The 23,831-nt window shown below is 38.2% G+C and overlaps 1 protein-coding gene across 1 annotated transcript in view; it reads left to right on the top strand.

Moving 5' to 3' along the window:
- Window positions 1-1,326: 1,326 nt before the first annotated feature.
- Window positions 1,327-23,831, top strand: part of Tdrd7 (tudor domain containing 7) — a 67,258-nt gene continuing 44,753 nt past the window's right edge. Inside the window, exons 1-5 of the mRNA XM_027930982.2 lie at window positions 1,327-1,469; window positions 14,287-14,499; window positions 19,267-19,408; window positions 20,262-20,472; window positions 22,293-22,366. Coding sequence (XP_027786783.1) covers window positions 14,293-14,499; window positions 19,267-19,408; window positions 20,262-20,472; window positions 22,293-22,366 — 634 coding nt within the window. The 5' untranslated portion in view covers window positions 1,327-1,469; window positions 14,287-14,292. The remainder of the gene's footprint in view (window positions 1,470-14,286; window positions 14,500-19,266; window positions 19,409-20,261; window positions 20,473-22,292; window positions 22,367-23,831) is intronic.

The raw sequence follows: 23,831 nt of genomic DNA on the forward strand, positions 1-23,831 counted from the left end.
GATACAATGGAATACTACTAAGCAATAAAGACAAACTATTGGTACACGCAACAATGTGGATGAATCTCAAAGGTATTTTGCTGAATGAAAGAATCCAGATCCTCCACCAGCCCCCAACAAAAAACAGTAATACTGTATGAATATATATATATATATATATATATATATATATATATATATATATATATATATATCACACATACACACACACACATACACACAAACAAATCTATAGCAACCAAAAGCAGATGAACAATTAGGGAGCAGGGGACAGGGAGGGACAGGAGATAAGGATTACAACGGACAGGAGAAAACTTGGGAGAGATGGATATATGCTCACTATTTTTATTTTGATGATGGTTTCACAGCTGTATACATGTCAAATTTATCAAACTACATTTTAAACATGTTCAGCTTACTGTATGCCAGTTATACCTCAAGATGTAAAAGAAAATATGGGTTGACAGGCAGCAGGCTCTCCATAAAATGTACATAGAACGATGCAGAAAAAGTTTTTAACGTTGGTTGAAGGAATGCAAAGCAGGTGCTTGATAACTTACTGTGATTAATATGCAAAAGCGACATGAATAAATATCAAATGTTCAATAATTTCAGAATGAATGAACAAATCTGATGAATATCTACTTAATGTTTATTATGTTCCAGGCATGATCTTAAGCTCAGGGAATGGATTAGGAAACCAAGCAAAACTCCCCCTAATCAAATGAGCTTTAATTTTAGGATAGTAGAAAATTAAAACATAAATAAAACACTTACAGTGTGCTAGATAGGTGGGAAGGAGAGGTAACAAGGCTAAGAAGTAGGATGGGGAGGTCAGGGAAGGAGGTTGACATTTTAAAGAGTGGCCAACCTCCTTGAAAAGTGATACTTGAGGGAAAAGCTGGCATCTGAGCGGACAGGTGGATGTCTGTCTAGAGGAATAAAAAGTAACTGTTCCAAGTGTTGACGAAAAGGATGGGCTAGAGCAGAGTAACTTCAAGGTGGGAGAAGCTGGTAGCAGAAGAGCCAAGAGCTGGGGCAGAGCCGCCACGCCCCCTGCGGGATCCCGGGCCCTCCCGGCCGCGAGTACCTGCGCTGTCCCCGAGGCGGCGCGCCTGCGTCCGCCCCGCAGCCGTCTTCCGCCGCCGGACCCTGCGTGGGCACGCGCAGAAACCGCTAGGCGGTGTCGGTTTCCCTTCCCACGCGCGGACGCCGGCGTGGGCCGACGCGACCGGGGCGCCCGCGCGTGCGCAGAGCCGAGCCGGGCTGCCCTGGGGGCGGGGCGGCGCGGCGCGGGGCGGGGCCGAACAGGGTGGGGCGGGGGCTTGAGGTGATTCCCGAGCCGCGGCGGCGGCTCCGGCCGTGCGGGAAACCGAAAGTGGGCGGCGGCCGCGGCTGGGCCCCGGCGGAGACGGCGGCAGGAGCCGAGCCCAGAAACGCGGAGACGGGCTGTGGGCCCCCGGGACGAGGTGAGCGTAGGTCTTGCCGGCGCTGGGCGCGACAGGTGCCGAGCGCCGGCGGTAGAGGTTTCGGGTGGGCGCGGCGCACCTGGGTCATCGGCGGGTCTGAGGCCGGGCGGGGCTCCCGCAGGCCCGGGACCTCTTCCCTGCAGCCGCAGGGGTGCCCGGGTCAGACGCCCAGGCAGCGGGCTGCGCGCTGGGGGAGTTGGAGTTCCAGAGCGTTGTGTTTCAAATCTCGGATGGGACCCTTTACCCCGGCCGCTCGGGGCTGGCGGGGCGCTCACCCGGGAGCCGGACGACCCTCCTGCCGGCTCGGGAGCTCGGTGCAGTGGGAAAATGCGGCACTGGGGGCGTGGACGAGGGCGGGAGATGCTGACCAGGAAGTGCTTCCAGTACCGGCGCGATGGGCCGCAGCTGCTCGCTCCTAGCCTCTGATCCCGGAGCTGCTGGTTCTTTGAACCCATGAATTTTACACCGCGGCTCTAAGTTTCTTAAAGCTGCCGACATCCTCAAGCATCTCTATAACTCATGAGAGGAGCCCGTGCGGGCCGCTCAAGAAATGCAAGACGCACACTATCCGTTCCTCTCAACCGTGAGCAACGGGTGGATACAAAGCACCAAGCCCCCGGAGGAAAGCATGGATCCGCGAATAAGTTGTCTCTTAACTTTCGTCAACATTCCCCCAACAACTTGCTGGGTGGGAACTTGGAGCAGGCACATCTTTTCTTGCTCCCAACCATTTATGGGCTATAATATATTTCCATTAATTAAGAGTTACACTCCCAAATAATTTCAAGGAGTAGGGAAAGTAAATAACTGTTAGCAAAAGCCCCGTTCCGAAAGGTTTGTGATAACCGTCCAATAAAATGAAACCAAAACCCCACTGATCTAGTAGTAAATTTACCGGCCACCAACACTATCCCGGTTGTGCAGATGGAAATATTGCAGAAAAGTGTTGCGCCTAGAGATCTGCACCAACCTAGTGGCAGAAGTGAAACTAAGACCTAAATCCTGGGCTACCTTGCTTGATAGGCATGACTATGTTGCATACTACAAATATGTTGCATTTTATAAATTTGTGTGTACTTTGCAGACCTGGATTGGAATCCGGTTTCTCTGCCTACTAGTAATGTGACAATGAATAAATTACATACTTTCTCTGGTTTACTATGTATCAAGGGGAAATATTTTACTTACTGTGGAAGATTTCTAGATAACCACTATACATCCTTTAGCTCATATTAATAGTCAAGCAGTGTTAATGTTGTTTTTTGCACTAATTGTTCATATTTTACATAATTGGATTTCAGTTTTTAAGTGTAGGGACACAAGATCTTTTAAGTTTTCTATATTATATAAATTAACACATGGTGGAGAGATTTGCATTTCCACTCAACTGACATTCATTTGAGCATCAGTTACATGCAGTGTACTTAATGTTGGTTGTAGGGAATTCTCCCAGGGCCAGATGGGTTAGAACTCACATCTTCCGTGCCTTGATTCAGGATCCTTTGGTGGCCCACAGCCTCCTTTTTGCTACTTAAAAACAGTGAGGCAGCAGTTGGCAGTACCTTTGGATTTCAGTCCCTGTAGGCTGGAAGTGAAAAGTAATCCCTGCTAATGCCCTTTTAAGTGCATTGGTTGAACATGGCTGAATGCACTATTGTATTTTGCATCAAGAGATTTAAATTCCTTGAAGTACTTCTCCTTTAAATTCACTGGGCAATGTAACCTATTTGGATACTTAATATTGAATGTAAAGAAAATATACTTAGAATCCAACTCTTTATATTTGATCTAGGGCTATTTGCAAGAACTGACATTTGATATGGAAAAGTGCATTGGATCTGGACACTGTCATGGGATAGAAAGTTTCTTGGTGTTTGGAGTGATATTTAATTTCATATTTATGTGAATTGTTTTTGTTTGTGCCAAACCTACTTTCTCTTCCACTGCCACCTCTCTGCTTTTGAAAGCTTCATTCTTTTCATTATTTCCCCATAAGCCAAATATTTTTAAAAGTTTACCTTTCAAATAAACTAAAAATAATTAACTTTACAATTTTTAGTTGAAGGCATGTACAAATGCCAGTTAGAGCTTCTGATCAACCCACCATACCTAGCGTGACTTCAAAGCAATTTTGGTATTTTGGGCTTGTGCTAAAATACAGGCTTTTGTCCTGAGTAAGCAAACCCTTGGTTTCCATTAGCTCTTTGGACCCATCTCAGTCTTGAAGGGAAATCCAAAGAAAGTTGAGAATTTCACCTGTTACTCACCCTCTTTATCTTCCATGTGAAAAAAAGAGACCTGAGGTAACTTGATTAAAGGGTAACAGGTAATTAGTAGCAAAACTAAAGTTAAGATGCAAACTCTAAGTCACCCTATTATCAGCTGTTTTTCTTCTAGTATGTAGATTTATAGAAATCCCTTACTTATACATTCATGCTATGCACTGAAAAAAATGTACAAATAATTTGGAACTTGAAGTCACAAGAATATAAAGGAAAACAGTTCCTTAAGAAAGCATACCACTCCTGGTGGATGCTAATTACTATCTTTCCTTTAAAAGGTGGTAGTAAGTAGACTGTAATTGAAAAAAGAAGATAGCATGTTTAACTGTTGCAAGATGAATAATCATTGGGTAAGGAACTTAGATAAAACCCTTCGCTCTCTGTAAGATGAAGGGTTTGAGTTGGCCTAGATGATGTCTGAATCTTTCAGCACAGATGTTCTGGGACTTTAAGGTCCCATCTAGTTGCTAAAATAATATCTTCAAGGAAAAAAGCAGCCAGCACCAGAAGTATATTCCCTAAGGAGATATTCAGATACTTCAAAGGTGAGCAGCTGAAGGTAAGAGAGCAACTAAAGAAGGTAAGAGAAATTACGTGTGATTTCACTTTACCCTAATAATTCTTAAGATGTATTCTGGGATTTAGTGTTAGCCTAAGGAAGTTGAGCCAAATAGTACAGCTGGAAAAAGTTGAGAAGAAAAAGCATAGAAATTACTAGCTCCAGTAAAGGCCTTTGGGCACCATAGTTCTAGGACTGCCCAGGAAGGCTCAGTAGCAGGCATTTATCTAGGATACATCAAAACCAGATCCTTTAAAATGAGATTTTCTTAACCATTTTCAGGTGTGTTAAAGAGAAAAACTGAGTTTACAAAATACAGTTTTCAGATGTATTAAGAATTATGGTAGGCCATTTAAATCTTGTTTCCCTAAAGGTTGTTACTTGCTTCTACTCCCTGCCGTACTTCCTGTACATTAAAAGCATCTTGGGGCAGTGACAATGAAAAGTAAAGAGAAAGGGTAAAGAATAAAAGGAATTGTCGGGTGTCATAATTGAATCTTTGTGATGATTGACAATTCTTTTGAATTTGGATGACACATCCTTCAATTAAAATATGGCAGGTCCCTTTTCCATGTTTTTAGGGCTAAACACTAAACATCCCTCCAGGTTGCTATTAGTGTTTTCTGTCAGCTTTGTACATTAGGAGCAATTGTCTGAAAAGAAGTCCTAGTTTGGGAAACAGAAGATAGGGGTTCTTGTGATTCAGTTTCCTCACTTGTAAGCTGCAGAGTTTGAAGAAGACAGTGTTAAAGTACCAACTAGTGTTTCATGCTTCCCCCAGCTCCCCACTTTTAAAAAAGATTTATTTTTTGATTGTAGTTGGACACTTTAATTTTTATTTATTTATTTTTATGTGGTGCTGAGGATCGAACCCAGGGCCTCGCACGTGCTAGGCGAGCGCTCTACCACTTAGCCACAATCCCAGCCCTGAGCTCCCCATTTTTGAGATTGGGTTCTCAACCTTCTTTTGTCAGGCATAGAATTGTGGTCTAGCAGGGAACTCTAGGCCAAGACTCTGTGCCAAAGCAGTAAGGAACTTTTTGCTTGTTAGGTGAGAAATCTTAGAGATCCACTGGCTTTCTTAACAAACTTGGCAGTTCATAAGTGTGTTTATGGGGAAAAATAAGAAAATCTGGGAAAATTATGATATTTCAAATTTAATGGTGAACTAAAAACTTCTTTAGTGTACTAGTGCTTCTGTCATTGCACTCTCAGCTATTTATTGCATATATTTACAGGTCATTTCCCATCCACACAGTTCTTCTAGGAAATCATTTTATTAGGTAACTACACTGTGCATAAAATACATATACCACTCCTGATGCTTTTATTCAGAAATAAAGACAAAGGAGGAGGAAACAGTGAGAGGAATAAAGTGAAGGACAAGTGCAATCTGCTGTGGCCAGTTCTTTAAGGTCTTTGCTTGCTGACTTTAGTCAGTTGAAATCAAAAGTGATATGACTTAATAATTCCCCAGACCTACTCCCAGTTTACGCTGCTGAATACATCAAGTAGCCCCTGTGTTGTCTAGAAAAATCCTTAGAAATTTCAGCCTGAGACTCTGGTCTAAAATAGAGATGGCCAACCTCAGTTCTCCCAACCTAGCCAAACATGATTATGAGGGCTTACATGATACGCTCAGTAAAAAGTGAAAATAATTTGAATTCTCTTATACCCCAAATTATATTTATCACAACATTTTTAGATAATAAAAGAAGAGGAAATGGAATTGAAATATTAAAATGAAAACTTTAAAAACTTGAGGAGCCACTTTAAGCAAACTTTTTGAACAATTTTTTGGGAGAGAGGGATGCCCAAGTTTGCTTTTGGAACACTAATAATTGAAATTCCCATGGCAAGCTTCCTTTTGTGCTTTTAATGCATGATGTCCAAGATAATACACTTGATTTTTATAACTAGGGGGTGGTATTTCTTTATACCTCAAGAGTATAATTGTTGTCTTCAGCAAATCTCAAAAAATGCCATGACGACCAAGGATTTAATGAAACTCAGAGCATTCAAAAAATAATATTTTTAAGCTTAACTTTCTTTTTATTCAGTGCCTAAAGTTATATAGCTAATGTTAAGAATTGTAAACCAGACTGGAAGAGATTGACATGCATGAGAACAAGGCCTCCATCTGAGAGTCCTACTTACCCTGCTAGGTCTTGCTGCACTTAACTGCTTTTCACCAGCTTGAAGGTCCTCAGCTTACAGACTAATGGTCTGTAGCTCCCTCCAAAAAGTTGTTTCTAAATGGAGTTATAGTAGCCCATGAATGATCATATACTTTAGAAAAAGGGTGAAGGAACTTAATTTACAGATTGCAGCCAGGCATTACTTCCCACTCTTCTCAAGAATAGGATTCTTTTGTCACTTTTTAAAAGCATTTGTGAAACTTCATATGCTAGTATTTGTACTTCTAGTATTCATTGGTTGATGAAATATGTAACAAAAGCTCTGTGGATTTAGTAACAGTATGTATTTAATAACAGTATGTATGGATTTAACAAAGTGTCTGCACACTGAAAGAGAAATCTGTGTAAGTGTGATATACTTAGCAGCATTTAAGCAGTGCTTACTGCTCAAAAGGATTTCTGGACTCCTTGTAGTGATGCCCTGGGCCTGGTAGGGGCTCCTCATTGTGAACTCTGGCTCTTGAATGGAAAGGCTTAGAAATAGATGGTTCTCCACCATAGTTTGGTAAGAGGAGCTATGTCATGGAATTTATAGCCATCAATAAAATTTTAAAATAATTTTAATAAACATAATTGAAAGTTATCCTTCGGTAGTTCACATACATTATGCTATATCCAGCTGAGTAGGGGAGAAAAGAAGTAGTGTTAGGTAAATGGAGAATTTCTTATTTATTTAATGTATACTCATTGAGCTCTTGGTACAGGCTGGGCCTGGGGGTTCCACAGCAAACAACACAGATACGAATCCCTGCTTTTGTGGAGGAGTCAAACAGTAAAATTAAATAAAGAGGAGTGTTGAATGGTGATGATGAACACTAAGGAGAACAGTAAGGTAGGGTAGTGGAATCAAGAGTTCTGGGCAGCTGGCATAGCAGTTAGGATTTTTTAATAGGTCGGAGAGGGAAAGCCTTACTGAGAAAGTGACATCTGAGCAAATACCTGAAGGAGGTGAGATGGTGAGCCATGTGGACCTGTGGAGGACAGACTTCCTAGTAGAGGTAATGGAAGTGCACAGGCCCTGAGGTGAGGCCATCCCAGGCGTATTGTGGGGGAAGCAAGGAGCCCAGGGAGGATGGAATAGATTGAGTGGAAGGAAAAGGAAGGAAGAATTGAGGTCAGGCACAGATTGATGGGCAGGCACTGATTGTGAAGCCCTTAGGCCGCTATAAAGACTTTGGCCACTTTAAAGGCTTCTTGTCTGAGACAGGAAGCACGAAAGGGTTTTGAGCAGAACAGTGATGTGATAAGATCTATAATATGAAAACATGACTCTGGCTGTTGAGTGTGGTGTGGAGAATAGATTCTAGGAGGCAAAGTGGAAGCAGAGGCTAGCTAGGAGGCAGATTCCCTAAGCCAGGCAAGAGATGTTGGTGAGGACCAGGACCATGGAGATGGTGAGTGGGGGAGTTGTGGATATTAGCCTGTTCATCTTCATTGTGTCATTTAGTAATGAGAGAAGAGGTGTGAGAACCACTAATACTGATTGCCCCCCCATCTTACAGATAAGGAAACTGAGGCTTGGAAGAAGGAGCTTGTTTCACAGTAGTGTTTAACTTGGGGCACAGAAGCAAAAGGAGGCACGGGCACAACCCTCTGCAGTCCCCTGTTTCTACTGCAAAACCAAATCAAAATATATTACCTATTTGTCAGCAACTTAACTATTAAAAGAAGTATTAAAATATGGACTTGAACTCTGATAATAAGTGCCTTAAAGGGAGTGTGAGAATGGGAAGAATGTGTGTGGCATGAGTCTTTCCAGTGTTAAGTCAGGGAATCTAATTTTAAAAAAATTCCCCAGAAGCCAAGATAGGCCAACATGAGGTTGGATAGGGTGGGAAGGGAAAAATAATTGTACCGCGCAGATTAGCATGTTATTTAATTTCTCAGATTCTTACTTGTAAGTGTATTCCTTATGTCTCCATGAAACTTAACCCAAGAACCTTGAGGCCAAAAGATAGGACAATTAGTTGGGGGCCATAGGACATTCACTGTGTCTTGACAGAGTCTGTGGCCTAAAAAAAAGGAAATATATTCAGAAAGGAAAAGATTAATGAAGCATTGGACACAGTTTCCCAGCTTTGACTGTGCTTTGTGACAGTCAGACTGGTCACAAATGTGGGTATGTGGCCTTCACTAACTCCCAAATTAATACTCTGGGAAAAATCCTTGCCGGCCCCTGGTTCAGAGCAGAAATAAGAAAGCTAGAGAGGGCATTTCAGGAACAGCGATGAAAAACTGTTCTGAAGGTGAAAGGAGTAGACTTTCTTACAGAGCCACCTGTAAGACAAGCCTCTGATTAGCTCTTAAGATGAAGTGAGGTGTGAGGCCTCTCTTTCCAAATCTTCCTCATATTGGGGGTTCTGTTATGTTTTAGTAATGGGATTTCCATTGATCAATGAGATGCATTTGGCAGAGATTTTTCCCCCCATAAATAAAGTTGTTACAAACATTCATGCACATGTTTTTTCTTAATATTTATTTTTTAGTTGTATTTGGACACAGTATCTTTATTCCATTCATTTATTTTTATGTGGTGCTGAGAATCGAACCCAGGGCCCCTGCACATGCTAGGCAAGTGTTCTACCACTGAGCCACAATCCCAGGCCATGCATAGGTTTTTGGGGACACGAATAATTCTTTCTCTTAGGCAGTTACCTAGGAGTAGGATTGCTAGATTAAACTGCCAAACTATTTTTCAGTGTACTGTTTTACACATTCACCAGAAATGTATCCGAATTCCAGTTATTCTGCACTGTCATCAGCACTTTATATTTTCAGTTGTTTACTAAACTATTCTAATATATGTGTAGCTATATAAAGTGACTTACTTGTAAGTGATACTTCCATTACTTCATCGTGGATTTGATTTGTATTACCCTAATGGTTAATGCTGCTGGGCATCTTTTCATGTTTTTGTTTTTGTTGTTTTGACATCTGCCTCTGTACTTTAGTAAGTTATGTATTCAGATCTTTCACATTTTTAATTGGGCTTTTTGTTTTATTGTCGAGTTTTGAGGGTTGTTTATATGTGCTGGTTTCCAGCCCTTTGCCAGATGTGTTATGAAAATATTTTCTCTCAGTCTGTGGCTTGTCTTCATTTTCCTAACAGCAGAAATTTGAAATTTTGTTGAGCTTCATTTTGTCAGTTCTTTTCTTCTGCAGTTCTAAAAAAATCTTTGTCTGACCCAGGGTCACAAAATTGATTCTTGTGTTCTGTTTTTTTCCCTAGAAGTTTTACAGTATTAGACTTTTCATTTCTGGTCTGAGTGATTTTATTATATTTTGGTACTGGGAATTGCACTTAGAGGCACTTCACCACTAAGCCCCATCCCCAAACCTTTTTCTTTTTTTCTGAGATAGTGTCTCCCTAAGTTGCTGATGCTGGCCTTGAACTTGTAGTACTTTTGCCTCAGGCTCCAGAGTCACTAGGATTACAGGCGTGTGCCACTATGCTTGGCTAAATTATTTTTAAGTCAATTTTTATGCATGTTATGAGGTTCATTTTTTGCATATGGATGACTAATTATACTAGCACTATTCATTGAATTTTCTCCATTGAATTTCCTTAGCACCTTTGCTAAAAATCAGTTGACATATATGGGTTATATGTATTCTAAATAATAATCTATTCCTGGATTATGTATTCTGTTCTATTGATCTGTGATTGTCCTTTTGACAATATCACACTATTTTGATTAATATAAATTTATAGTAAGTTTTAAAATCAGCTTTAAGGCATTGTCTAAGAATAGGTGACCATGGACATTTCTTGCCCTATTATCAAAGAAAGCTTGACTATTTCATTGTTACATATTATATTAGTTGTGGAATTTTCCACAAATTATAATTATCAGGTTAAGAGTGTTTCCTTTTATTCTTCTGTGAATTTCTCATTGTAAATCAATTTTTAATTTTGTGAAATATATATTTTTCACCAATTAATATTATATTGGTATCTAGGTTTGATCCCCAATACTGAAATACCTCTTTTAAAATTTTTATTTAGTGGTTGCCATAGGATTTATAATGCATATATCCTTGTCACAGTCTTTATTCAAATAATATACTTCATATGCTTTAATATCCTTTAGTCTGTGGATGTAGTAAATTACATTGATTGACTCATGAATATTGAGCCAACTTTTCATTATAGAATAAATCATAACTGTTAACCCTTTTACTTATTTTTAGATTTGATTTGCTAATGTTTTGTTAGGAATTTTTGTATTCATATTCATGAGGAATATTGGTCTCTACTTTTCTTGTAGTGTCTTTGGTTTTAGTATAAGCATAATGCTAACCTCATAGAATAAGTTCAGAAATGTTCCCCTCACTCTCATTTCTGGAAGAGTGTGTGTAAGAGTGGTATTGATTCTTCATAAATGGTGATTTGCCAGCATATCCATCTGGGATTTAAGTTTTCCTTGTGTGAAGATCTTTTTGAATATAAATTCAATTTGTCTAGTGGATATGGGATACTCATATTATCTATTTCTTCAGTGTTCTTTGAAAGTTGTGTTTTTCAGTGAATTTATCCATTTCACTTGTTACCAAATTTATTGGCATAACTTGTCATAATATTCCCTTTTTAATATCTGTAGGATCTGTTTTAATGACCCCCCCTTTCAGTCCCACTAGTAGTAATTGATGCCCTCTCTTCTTTTCCCCTTGATTCATCTTCCTAGGAGTTCATCAGTTTTATTAATGCTTTCAAAGAATTAGTTTTGGTTTTATTATTTTTTTCCTATTTTAAAATTTCACTACTGATCTATTTCATCATTTCAGTACTGATTTCTGTTTTCATCTCTTATGCATGTTTTTGATATAATTTGTTCTTTTTTCCCCTCAAAGTATATTTGGCTATTGATCTGGCACCTTTCTTATAACAAAACGCATAATGCTATAAATTTCCCTTTAAATAATGATTTAATTGTATCTGGTTTATAATTTTTATATATAATGTTTTAATTTGTTTAAAACTGTCTTTTTCAGATAAGTGAGGAGCCTTCCTCTTTGACCATTGGTTATTAGAACTACATGTTGTTAGATTTGCAAATACATGAGATTTGTCCATTTATCTATTACTGATAACTAATTTAATTTTGTTTGGGTCACAAAATATTCTTTGTATAATTTTAATTATTTTAAATCAAATATTGTTTTAAGTGCCAAAATATATTCTGTTTTGGTGGCTATTCCATTCCATTTTGATGCTCTTGAAATGCATATATAGTCTCCTATTGTTGGAGGAGGGTGTTCTATTGATATCAGTTAGGTCAGTTGAGTTGAAAGTGTTGTTCAGCTCTCCTGCATCCTCACTGACTTGTCTGCTGAATCACTGAATCACTAAGGAAGGCTTTTGAAGTGACCTACCATGGTTGTGAACTTATTTAATCTCTCATGTTTGTGTGTTTTGAAGCTCTGTTGTATGGTGCAGCTGCGCTTAGGATTCTTAGTTGTTGTTGTGTAATGTGCCTTTTTTAATCCCTGGTAATGCTCTTTATTCTGCTATTAATATAGTCAACATTTGCCTGGAACATCTTTTTCTCCATGTTTACTTTTAACCTATATACTTATTTTTTAAATAGATTTTTTGAAGATATATAGGTATGTCTTACTTTTATGTCCAGTCTGCCAGTCTCTGACTTTTTATTGGGCTATCTCAGTCATTTACATTTAATGTAAATATTGGTATGGATAGTGTTGAATGTACCACTTTTCTAGATGTTTCCTATTTTCCCTGTCTTTTGTTGTTGCTTTTCCTTACATATATCTATTCTTTAAAACTTCTGCCTGCTTTTGAGTATTGTTTTATTTTTATTTATGAGTTTTATGGGGGGTTTCTTACCCTTTTTGTTTTGTTTTTGTTTTTCAGTATTGGGGATCAAACCTAGACCCTTATGCATGCTAGGGAATTGCCTACTACCAATCTACATCCCCAGCCGTTTTTATTTTGAGACAGGTTCTTACTGAGATGCCCAGTTTGACCTCAAATTCGTGATCCTCTTGCCTCAGCCTCCTGAGTAGATGGGAATGAGTATTGTTTAATTCTGTTTTCTCTTCCCTACTGGCTTATTAGTTGTACCTCTTTTAAAATTTTTGTTTAGTGGTTGCCATAGGATTTATAATGCATATATCCTTGCCACAGTCTTTATTCAAATAATATACTTCTTCATGGGTAGTTTAAGAACCTTCCAAGGGCATTATTCCTATTCCCCTCTCTCCTGTTTTGTTTTACCATTGTTGTACATTTTGCTCATATATATTATGTACCCCACATGAGGGAACATTTTTGGTGATAGAAATAACTTTGATTGTGGTGATAATTACATGGATATATATCATTTTCAACATTCAAACACATAAAAAATTTACTTTAATAAATTAGCCTAAAGATTTGTATGTATATATGTGATTTCAAATATATGTAAAATCTGTGCATCTATTTCTCTATAGAAAGAATATGAATATAAACCTAGTATAGGACTTTCCTAGACTGCTGTTGGTGACAATTTAAAAAGAGTTAATGTTTTTACTTCTGTACATAATGAATGCTTGGATTTCCATTTGCTCTATAAGCCTTGCTATCATTTAAATATCATATTTCTAATTGAGAACCCCCCTCCAAAATGAGCTGATATTTTGTTTCCTTTTTTAAATGGACAAATGGGGAAATCCATAGAATTATATGCTGTTCTTCCTTTGTTTTCTAAGCCAGAGAAAGAAAAAAAAATCTGCTGGCCTGGAATTCTATGCTATTCAATACAGTAGCCACTAGCCACATTTAAATTAAATGAAAATTTTACCTCCCCAGTTATCTAATTGAGGTGCTGAGAACCACATGCCTAGGGCTCCATTATACAGCACAGATGCAAGATGTTTCCTCATCACAGAAAGTTCTGTTGTACCCACTGTAGAAGGAAAATTAACAAGGCTTGCCTTTTTCTTTTCCTTAGTAAGAGGGTAAGCTGCTGAGCCATTTTTCCTGGCTACTTGTACTTTATTCTCTGAATATATCTTCATTCTGTTTTTCTCTGCAAGATGTAATCTTGCAAAGAAAATATAAGTGGTAAACCTAAAAAAATGTCTGCTACTGTCAAATAAAATTCCTTGCCAAGATCCACACTTTATTTCCTAGGTATCCAAATTCACTTTTTATTTATTTATTTATTTATTTTTGCTCAACTCCTATTCTGTTCATGACACATTTTAAAAATATATATATATTTTTTACTTGTAGATGGACACAGTACCTTTGTTTATTTATCTTTATGTGGTCCTGAGGATCAAACCCAGGGCCTCGCGCATGCTAGGCAAGCGCTTCACCACTGAACCACAACCCCAGCCCTGTTCATGACACTTTTGAGCATGCCATTCTTCTTGACTTATTTCTCCCTGTATCTACAGGATTCCTCCTTTTATCTACATGACTTCCTCTTTTACTTTTTTTCTCTCTGGTTCGTTTTTCTTGGTCTTTTGTATGTTGTTCTTCACAGCCCAGCCTTTTCTTTCTGGCCTGGCTGATTCCTTCCTACCTGTCAGGATTCCATTTGGGCCTCCTTCCTTCTGGGAATGTTCCCTGCAGTATACGCTCCCAGGATCCTTTGTTCTTTCTGCCTGCCCTGCATTCTCAGGTGGGCTGAGCTTTCCATCATAATCATACAAAAAGTACTCATTACTGATTTATGGTATACTCTAACAAGGTTGAGCTCTGAAATCTATTTGAATTCACAGACTAAGAAGCCTAATACAGTAACCTGCTACTGTGTTCTTTGTAGGTGAAGATGCTGGAGGCAGATCTGGTTTCAAAGATGCTACGAGCTGTTTTGCAGTCTCATAAAAACGGGATCGCATTACCCCGACTCCAAGGAGAGTACCGCTCCTTGACTGGAGACTGGATCCCCTTCAAACAGCTAGGTTACCCTACTCTGGAAGCCTATCTGAGAAGTGTGCCAGCAGTTGTCAGGATAGAGACCAGTAGATCTGGAGAGGTAAGAAAGCAATTGTGCATGTTAGAAGAATCCAACCAATTTGTAATGAATAACCTTCCCAGCACTTCCAATCCCATTCCTAACAGAAGTCAAAATGAAAAGTACTGGCTAAGGGCAGTAGTGATGAAGAGATCAATGTCCAGATGCAGCATGGGTTCTGTGTCTTGTTTAACCCCTCCTTTCATTGTAGAAATGGAATTTTAACAACACCCCCCCCCCAAAAAAAAAAGTTTACCCAGTTTCAACATTTAAATAAATAGCTGTGCTGGGGCCTTTAACTGCCTAAACATAACATCTGCCCATTACAAACCTGTTGCAGCTGTTTTTGTCAAGGTCACTGATGACCTTTGCCACATCTCATAGGCAGGGTTTTTTCCCCCCTGTCTTTCAACATTCATAGGCAGTTGATAGTTGTAAGTTCTCATCCTTTGGCCTCACAGTGATACCTGCTATCTGGACCTAGGTCCTTCCCTAGTTGATCACTCATCACTTTATATTACAGGGGCCTCCCTGCCATTCTCCCTGACTGTCCCTTCCCTGTCCAGCTCATTCTTTCCTTTACTTCATTACGATCATTTTATTTTCCCACTTTAAATCCTTCCACTTCTCCAGAAGAAAATTATGTGTAGTATGGACTATGTGGCAACAGCAGATAAGTCTGCATTTTCACTGTCTCAATAATGTTACTTTTTTTAAAAAGAGAGAGGAGAGAGAGAGAGAGAGGACTTTTTAACATTTATTTTTCAGTTTCCGGCGGACACAATATCTTTTTATTTTATTTTTATGTGGTACTGAGGATCGAACCCAGCGCCCCGCACTTGCCAGGCGAGCGCGTTACCGCTTGAGCCTCATCCCCAGCCCAATAATGTCACTTCTTGCCCTTTGTACAGTATGATAGATGTGGACAGACACCACCCAAAAGACAAATAAAAACACCTGTTATCTCTCGTCATTTGCTGGGTACATTTCTACATATATAAATATACAGAACAAGGCTAGTATGGTTCTCACGCAAACTTACACATTGGTACTTCTTTTTGGGGGGTGGGTAGGAGGCAGGGTGTGGAGGAAGAGGGAACCAGGATTAGGATTAGGAGAGCCTTCAGAGGGGAAGTTTATCTATAGTAACTTTTATAAGAGAAAATATAACTTGGTTATATATTAATAATAAAATGTACTTTGGCTTCTTTAAGTCCTTTCTGTACTTACACCTTATATCATTACAACACGTGACACAATGTTTTCTATTTATATTCTTTGCCTTTCTCTTTTTCCTTCCTATGTCCTTGATAATGAAGGACTGGATTTTTTTGCTTCTCATAGTTGATATGTAATATGTGTTGAATACATGAATGATCATGTGTCAGGATTAATTAATAAATTCATCATGCTTCATATAGTTACTGTACTATAATTTACTTAACTCTTTGGAACCCTGTTTTAGACATTTCAAATGTTTCTAGTATTTGACTATTAAAATATCCCTCATTGCACATATTGGAGTAGATAGCATTTTTTCTTTTGAATTATGTTCTTGTAATATAGTCTCAGGAATAGAAATATTAAAGAGTAAGAACATGTTTTGGCTGTGGTATAAAGTTTCATTTATTTTCCTGTTGTTGATTTCAACTCAAGAGTCCAAGCCTTATAAACTAAATGGGTCTTTAGAGATCATCTAAAGTCTCCATGCTTCAAATATTTTCTCTGATATCCTATATATCGTACCAAATTTTATTATTATCATTGCTATTGTTTTGGTGCTGAGCATTGAACCCAGGGTCACTCAACCACTGAGCCACATCCCTAGCCCTATTTTGTATTTTTTTTCCTTTGGTCAGATAATTTAATACATTTACATTAATCCATTTATATTTAAAGTGATTTTTTATAGGTACGGATTATTGCTGTTATTATATATATAAAGTTTTCTATTTTACAATTCCTTTTTTTCCATTTTTTTCTTTTTTTTGGCATTTTACATTTTTTAATGTGGGTATAAAATTTTACATATTGTAACCAAATTAGAAGTGACATTTGTGTTATAAGTTTGTTGAATATTTGACATGAGGCAATCTAACAATGTGACATTGGGAGATACCAAGTAGCCCTAAACAACTAAGTTTTTGAAAACAAATAGAGAAAATAATTCCATCCTCACATGATGGAGAGAACAGTGATTACATTAAATGAGGGTGTTCTATGCATATGGATCACTTTTTTTTTTTGATCTTGACATATCATATATTTGATTCAAATGGGGTATGAATTCTTATTTTTCCACATGTACAGATTGCAGGATCACATTGGTTGTACAGCCACATTTATACATACAGCCATACTAGTTTCTGTTGTATTCTGCTGCCCTTCCTATCCTCCCTCCCATCACCTCTCTCTGCCCAATCTACTGTGACACATTTCTCTCTCTTTTTTCCTTCCCCCTCACACCATTTTATATGTAATTTTGTATAACAATGAGGGTCTCCTTCCATCTTCCGTGCAATTCCCCTTCTCCCTCCCATTCCCTCCCACCTCTTGTCCCTGTTTAGTGGTAATCTTCTTCTCATGCTCTTCCTCCCTACTCTCTTTTGAGTCACTCCCCTTATATCAAAGAAGACATTTGGCATTTGTTTTTTTAGGGATTGGCTAACTTCACTTAGCATAATCTGCTCTAATGCCATCCATTTCCCTGCAAATGCCATGATTTTGTTATTTTTTAGTGCTGAGTAATATTCCATTGTGTATAATGCCACTTTTTTTTTTTATCCATTCATCTATTGAAGGGCTTCTAGGTTGGTTCCACAGTCTAGCTATTGTGAATTGTGCTGCTATGAACATTGATGTAGCTGTGTCCTTGTAGTATGCTCTTTTTAGGTCTTTTGGGTATAGTCTGAGAAGGGGAATAGCTGGGTCAATTGGTGGTTCCATTCCCAACTTTCTAAGGAATCTCCATACTGCTTTCCAAATTGGCTGTACCAATTTGCAGTCCCACCAGCAATGTACAAGTGTACCTTTTTCCCCACATCCTTGCCAGCACTTGTTGTTGTTTGTCTTCATAATGGCTGCCATTCTTACTGGAGTGAGATGGTATCTTAGAGTGGCCTTAATTTGTATTCCTCTGATTGCTAGAGATGGTGAGCATTTTTTCATGTATTTGTTGATTGATTGTATATCCTCCTGTGAGAAGTGTCTGTTCAGATCCTTGGCCCACTTGTTGATTGAGTTATTTGTTTTCTTGTTGTTTAATTTTTTGAGTTCTTTGTATACTCTGGAGATTAGAGCTCTATCTGAAGTGTAAAGGGTAAAAATTTATTCCCAGGATGTAGGCTCCCTATTTACCTCACTTATTATTTCTCTTGCTGAGAAAAAACTTTTTAGTTTGAATCCATCCCATTTGTTGATTCTTGATTTTTTTTTAAAGACACACTCTTTTTTTTTAAAGAACACCTTTATTTTCTTTTTTTTTAAAGAGAGAGAGAATTTTTTAATATTTATTTTTTTAGTTCTTGGCGGACACAACATCTTTGTTTGTATGTGGTGCTGAGGATCGAACCCTGGCCGCACGCATGCCAGGCGAGCGCGCTATCACTTGAGCCACATCCCCAGCCCTGATTCTTGATTTTAACTCTTGTGCTATAGTGTCCTATTAAGGAATTTGGAGCCCGACCCCACGAGATGGAGATTAGGGCCAACTTTTTCTTCTATTAGACGCAGAGTCTCTGGTTTGATTCCTAGCTCCTTGATCCATTTTCAGTTAACTTTTGTGCATGGTGAGAGAAAGGGATTCAGTTTCATTTTGTTGCATATGGATTTCCAGTTCTCCCAGCACCATTTGTTGAAGATGCTATCCTTTCTCCATTGCATGCTTTTAGCACCTTTGTCTAATATAAAGTAGTTGTAATTTTGTGGATTGATCTCTGTGTCCTCTATTTTAAATTTAGATAGAGGGTCTCACTGAGTTCTTTAGCACCTCTCTTTTTGCTGAGGCTGACTTTGAACTTGTGATTCTCCTGCCTTAGCCTCCCAAGTCTCTGGGATTATAGGTGTCCACCATAACAGTTGGCTCTCAGTTTTTTAAACAAAAGATCAGAAGCTAAGCCTCTATATTTTAAGCAGTTGTGGAGAGTCCAGGGACTCTATTTGTCCCGTTTTGCACTCACAGTGGCAGCCCCTGAAACCTTGGAATTCTGTGGCTCCATTGAATACAGTTTGAGAACCCTGGTTTATACTATCCTTGTTTACAGCTGAGAATGCTGAAATTTATTCAAAATCACCCAGCTACTTTGTTGCAGGGGCAAGGCTAGGATTTAATGGTCTTGAGAGAAGTGATGCCATATAGTAGTTACAAGAACTCACTTTGGAATCAAAAATTATGCCTTCTATATAACTTGGAAGGTGACTTAACTTTCCTGAACTTCTGCTTGTAAAATGGGGACAGAGCATATCCTCATGGATTGTATGAGATAGTATATGTAGATCGTAGGTTTCTTTTAGTTCAGTTATTAATCCCATAGTACCTACTATATTATAGATGTCTAATAAATACTTGTTTGAATTTGAAGAAAGAATATTCATTGTACTAGTCTAGACTTGAATCTTTTTGTAGAAAATATATTTTGTGCTGTTATTATCAAGGAGAGAGAGAGATGAGTTTTTGCATGAAGTTGAATTGGGACTGGTAGACTCAGTGAGACCCACTTTTACAAATTGGCCCCAAGGCAGCACTCACTCCTAAGAACTGTTTCTTTTCACTCTGCCCCTGTTGAATAGATTACCTGCTATGCCGTGGCCTGCACAGAAACTGCAAGGATTGCTCAGCTTGTGGCTCGTCAGAGAAGTTCTAAAAGGAAAACTGGGAGGCAAGTTAACTGTCAGATGAGAGTGAAGAAAGCCCTGCCATTTTTTCTAGAAGGTAGGACGTTTTCTATGGTTAAAAACATTTAAGCCTTTCTATGAATATTTTGTCAAAAAGAATTTTGGAAATATTGCTTATATTCTTGATAACCACCTGTACTTGTTAACATCTGTACGTCAGGAGCTGGGATTTCCATTTGAAATGATTAAGTGAACAGGATGAGCATGACTTAGGAAGTCAGTCAATTACTAACTGTATTGGCAAGGTATAGTTTTATTACCTTGGGTTATTTGAGGGAAAGCCTCATTCGGAATGTGGATAAACCAAGAACCTATGATTTAATGTCTTATTTAGCAAATTATGTCTTTGGTACAAGACCTCTATTTTCAGAAAAACATGAATTATATACTATGAAAAAGTGTCCTAGATAGTGCAGCCTGTGTTTACCACATTCGGTTCTAAAACTAAGTTCTCAATAAATAGTTGAACAATAATATGAAACAATAGATGACTAAATACCAGAATGAGCATTTTGGACCAGGCAGTCTTCACTGTGAGTAAGAATGGCAGTGGAGGACTTTGTGGTGAAGGGGAGAAGAGCCCAGACTCAAGCAGTGGGTAGAGTTTGGATTGGTGGAGAAGAGATGGAAGGACCATGCTGTAGTTAGGAGAATGTGAGGTGGCTGCCACAGAAGTGCCAAGGTGGTGGCTCGAAGGTGAGTGAAGAGACTGACCTGAGTACTTCTAATCCTCTGTTTCTACTCCGTAACCCTCCAGGGTCCCCTCCTCATGTTCTTACAGACTGTTCTGAGAATAGGGATCCACAGAAAACCTCTGGCCAGTGGAATGGCATGATGAAAGTAGGGTTTGAAAAACTGATGGATTCCATTATGTATAACTAACTTCACAGGAAAACCAAAAGCAACCCTCAGACAACCAGGATTTGCTTCGGATTTTTCTGTCAGCAAAAAACCTAATCCAACACTGTTAAGAGACAAAGGAAATGCCCTTGGAGTTAAATCTGATGTTGAAATGCCACCTTATCAGATGCACAGGACTCTTGGAAATGAAGTATTCAAAGACATTCCAGTGCAGAGGCATGTGACCATGTCCAACAGCAGGTATTTGAACTTTATCTGACTGAAAGGAGAAGTTTGATGAACCTAGGATCAAAAAGTGTTAAAAATATGCTCAGATTAAGAAAGACTTTCTGTCTCATAAAAATAAATTCACATGTAGAGAAATGAATCCACTTTTCCTGGCTGCCTGCCGTTCTTTGAATGTATCTGTGTTCTGTGTTTTCTATGCGCTGGGGGTAATCTCCTTGTAAAATTCATTTTAAAAGCTCTCACAAGTTGTTCTAAAATGCTGTTTTAGTATAACTTACCTTTTTCTGAAAACCTTTCATTTTAAATAATTTTGTAGGTTTTAAGTAATTCTGAACAACTTTACATGCTCCAGTTTGCTCCAATAATCATCCCCATTATTAAGCAGTTTCCCCAGGTGTCAATGCAGGAGAGGGCTGGACCAGCATTAACAAGATAACCTAGAAGCCTTAGTTTGGGTTTTGTCACTCGCTAGCCTGATAAAATAAATTATTTCATCTTTTGGATTTGTGGTTTCTCATTTGTCCAATGAAAACGTGAAATTAGATGATCTCAAAATTTCTTTATGGCTCTAAATTTTGTGGTTTGAGGCAGCTCAGAGGTCAGCAAACTGCAGTGCACAGGCCAGTTCAGGACACCTGCCTGTGTTTTTGTACATGCAGTTTTATAGAAGCGTGCCCATGTCTTCTTTACATATGGCATGTGGCTGCTTGTGCAGCACAGGGACATGGTCCAGTGGTTGTGCAGAGCCTGGATAGCCTGAAAAGCCTAAAATAGCTACTGTAGTATCCTTCACAGAAAAAGATTCTGCCCCTGATACAGATGAATCAACATCCCATCCTTCCATCCTTTTAATTTGAAAATTTGTGCCTTTTCACAATAAATATATTGTATTCTATCCCTTTAAATCAGTGTTGGAGAATTCCCATTTCAGGTAAAAGATAATTTCCCAGGAACCTTCCCCCTAGATGTTAGAATGTTTAGGAAGAATTTTTTTTTTAAAAAAGTTGTTGTAAAGAGTACTATATATTTTTGGAATCTTCTATTATTTACTTAAATGTATTAATACCCAAATATGTTCTCCAAAGAACTGAATTTTTAGAGTCCTCCATACTGTTCAAAATTGGGAAATATGGGTGTTGCTGAGCAAAATGCACTCATTGATTGAGTCATTCAATCATTCTTCCAATGTCCAGTGTGTTTTGTATGTATCATAAATAATTCACATTCTTAGTGTCTAGTGGGGGAAGGAGACATGAACAAAAATGGAATTTGTGTGGGGATTTCTTTGTCCTCATATTTGGAAAATGTATATTCAATTCATATAAAATTATTTTGATAAAGTATATCAAGTAGGGATCTGTTTCTTTTTTTTTTCAAATAGTTATTTGAACAATCCTTCCATTGTCTACTTTGAAATTCCACTTTTATCATGTTTTAAGAGAAAATATAAATTCAATGTTTGTAGTATTCTATTGTTTTATTTATCTGTCCAGTTATTTTAAATGTTTTAACTTTATAATGTATTTTGAAGTAGAAGTCCTTCATTTTCTGGTTATATTCTAGAATATTCTTTGTATAGTTTTCTTCTGTTTTACCAGTCCTTTAAAGTTGATATTCTGGAACTCTTAACTACCATGTTCTCAAAGGAGGTTGTCAAAGGCCTAGTTTAAATTTAGCTTTTAACTTGGTTTTCTTGAGTTAAATGTAAAATATGAAAGATGAAGCTAGATTTCACTTTTCATTTTTTCCCCATTTTGGAGTGTGTTAATGACTTGTTTTGCTATTTGTGGAGATTTTAAGTGTTTAAAACTTGATATTCTTTCACACCTTAGGTTTAGCCCAAAGGCATCCTTTCCACCACCTTTTCAGATGCATCTCTCAAGAACCTGTACTAAGGAAGTGAGTGGTATGTTTTCCAAACATCTTTGTGGTATATATTGGCTTCTGGAGCCTCTGGGCCCCAAGAAGAGTATCTGATGGTGGCTTTTGACACTTGTTCTCACCTTCCCCTACTTGGAATATGCCTCTTCCCCTTTTTTCTGAATCTTTTAAATCATGAATTCAGGTGATCTTAAGATAAAATAATACTTCCAAGGATGTTAACACTTGACTTCAGGCCTTCTTCATACCAGACCTTGTTTGTTTATGTCCATGTGTCGTCTCCAGACCCTCCTCACCCTCTCCCTCATTTTAGGGGTCAGGCCCCAAGACTTTGCTGTCTGAGACCTCACAGGAAATCCCCTGATCCAGATTTAAAGTACACAAATGTGGGATTTAAACTCATAAAAGAATTTCAGGTTTTTCTGCTGCTTAAAAGTTGGCACTGTAAACTGTGTGTAATGACCACTAAGCATCTAAATGTGAGTATAATTAATTCTTCAGCATATAAAATCCAGAAGTGCTGTTAAGAAAACAATAGGACACATAATAAAGTCATCCAAGTCACAAATTCATCCATTTGTCTTCTTGTCTTCTTCAACAATAAGGATTATAGTATTTTTGGAATCTGTGCTTATATATTCTAAGAAGCATCAAAGTGATTTTTACATGATTTTCTGCTTTCAGTCTGATTGGTACTGAGTTGAAATTCTTTTTCTTCCCATAAGAACACATCTCCAATGTTTTATGGAAATTGAACAATTTGATTTTTGTTTATTTGAATTATTTTTACAAATGTATTTTTCTAAACCATGGCCGCTCAGTAAAGTCATAGTCTCTTTTAGAGTCTTAAATTAGTATAAGCTTATTCTGTGGAAATAAGAGGACTTGTTTCAGGAGGATTGCAGGTCACCCATCAGATTGAAATGGATACAAGTAAATACAACCTCCTCTCCTACCCACCGGCAGCCTAGGGTTACTTCTTCATTTGTTTACCAACAGGTACAAGTGATTCCAGTAGCCCCACAGAGCAGGTGTATTTTCAGGGTCAGCTGTCATTAAGGAGAGTCTGGCCAGTTTATTAGAAGCTGGTTGTTTTCTTCTTCCCAGTCCTTTATTATTTGAAAAGAATCTAATTAATTAGCTACATTCCTAATAAGAAATATATAAGGACATCCTGAAACTTTGTTTTCCATGCCATTTCAGTCTGGGTCTTAACGGCCTCTGATGGGAAGAGCAGAGTCGATTTCTAAGCATCTTCAAGGATCAGCTCCCCCTTTGGCTTCCTGGCATCTTCAGAGGCTAGTGTCCCAATACCAGTCTTTGTGTATCTATTAGCCAATTTAAAACAAAGTAAAAATTACTGGATCCTAGCAGAAATACTGTTTGATTAAAATATGAATCTATTTTGCACATAGATGGTAATTTTTAATAATCAGTGTCCCAGTGGAATTTTGAATAGGTTTAGAACAAATTTTATAGTTCTTAAAATA

This window comes from Marmota flaviventris, chromosome 13 (assembly GCF_047511675.1).
Source record: "Marmota flaviventris isolate mMarFla1 chromosome 13, mMarFla1.hap1, whole genome shotgun sequence".
In the NCBI taxonomy this organism is placed as follows: domain Eukaryota; kingdom Metazoa; phylum Chordata; class Mammalia; order Rodentia; family Sciuridae; genus Marmota; species Marmota flaviventris.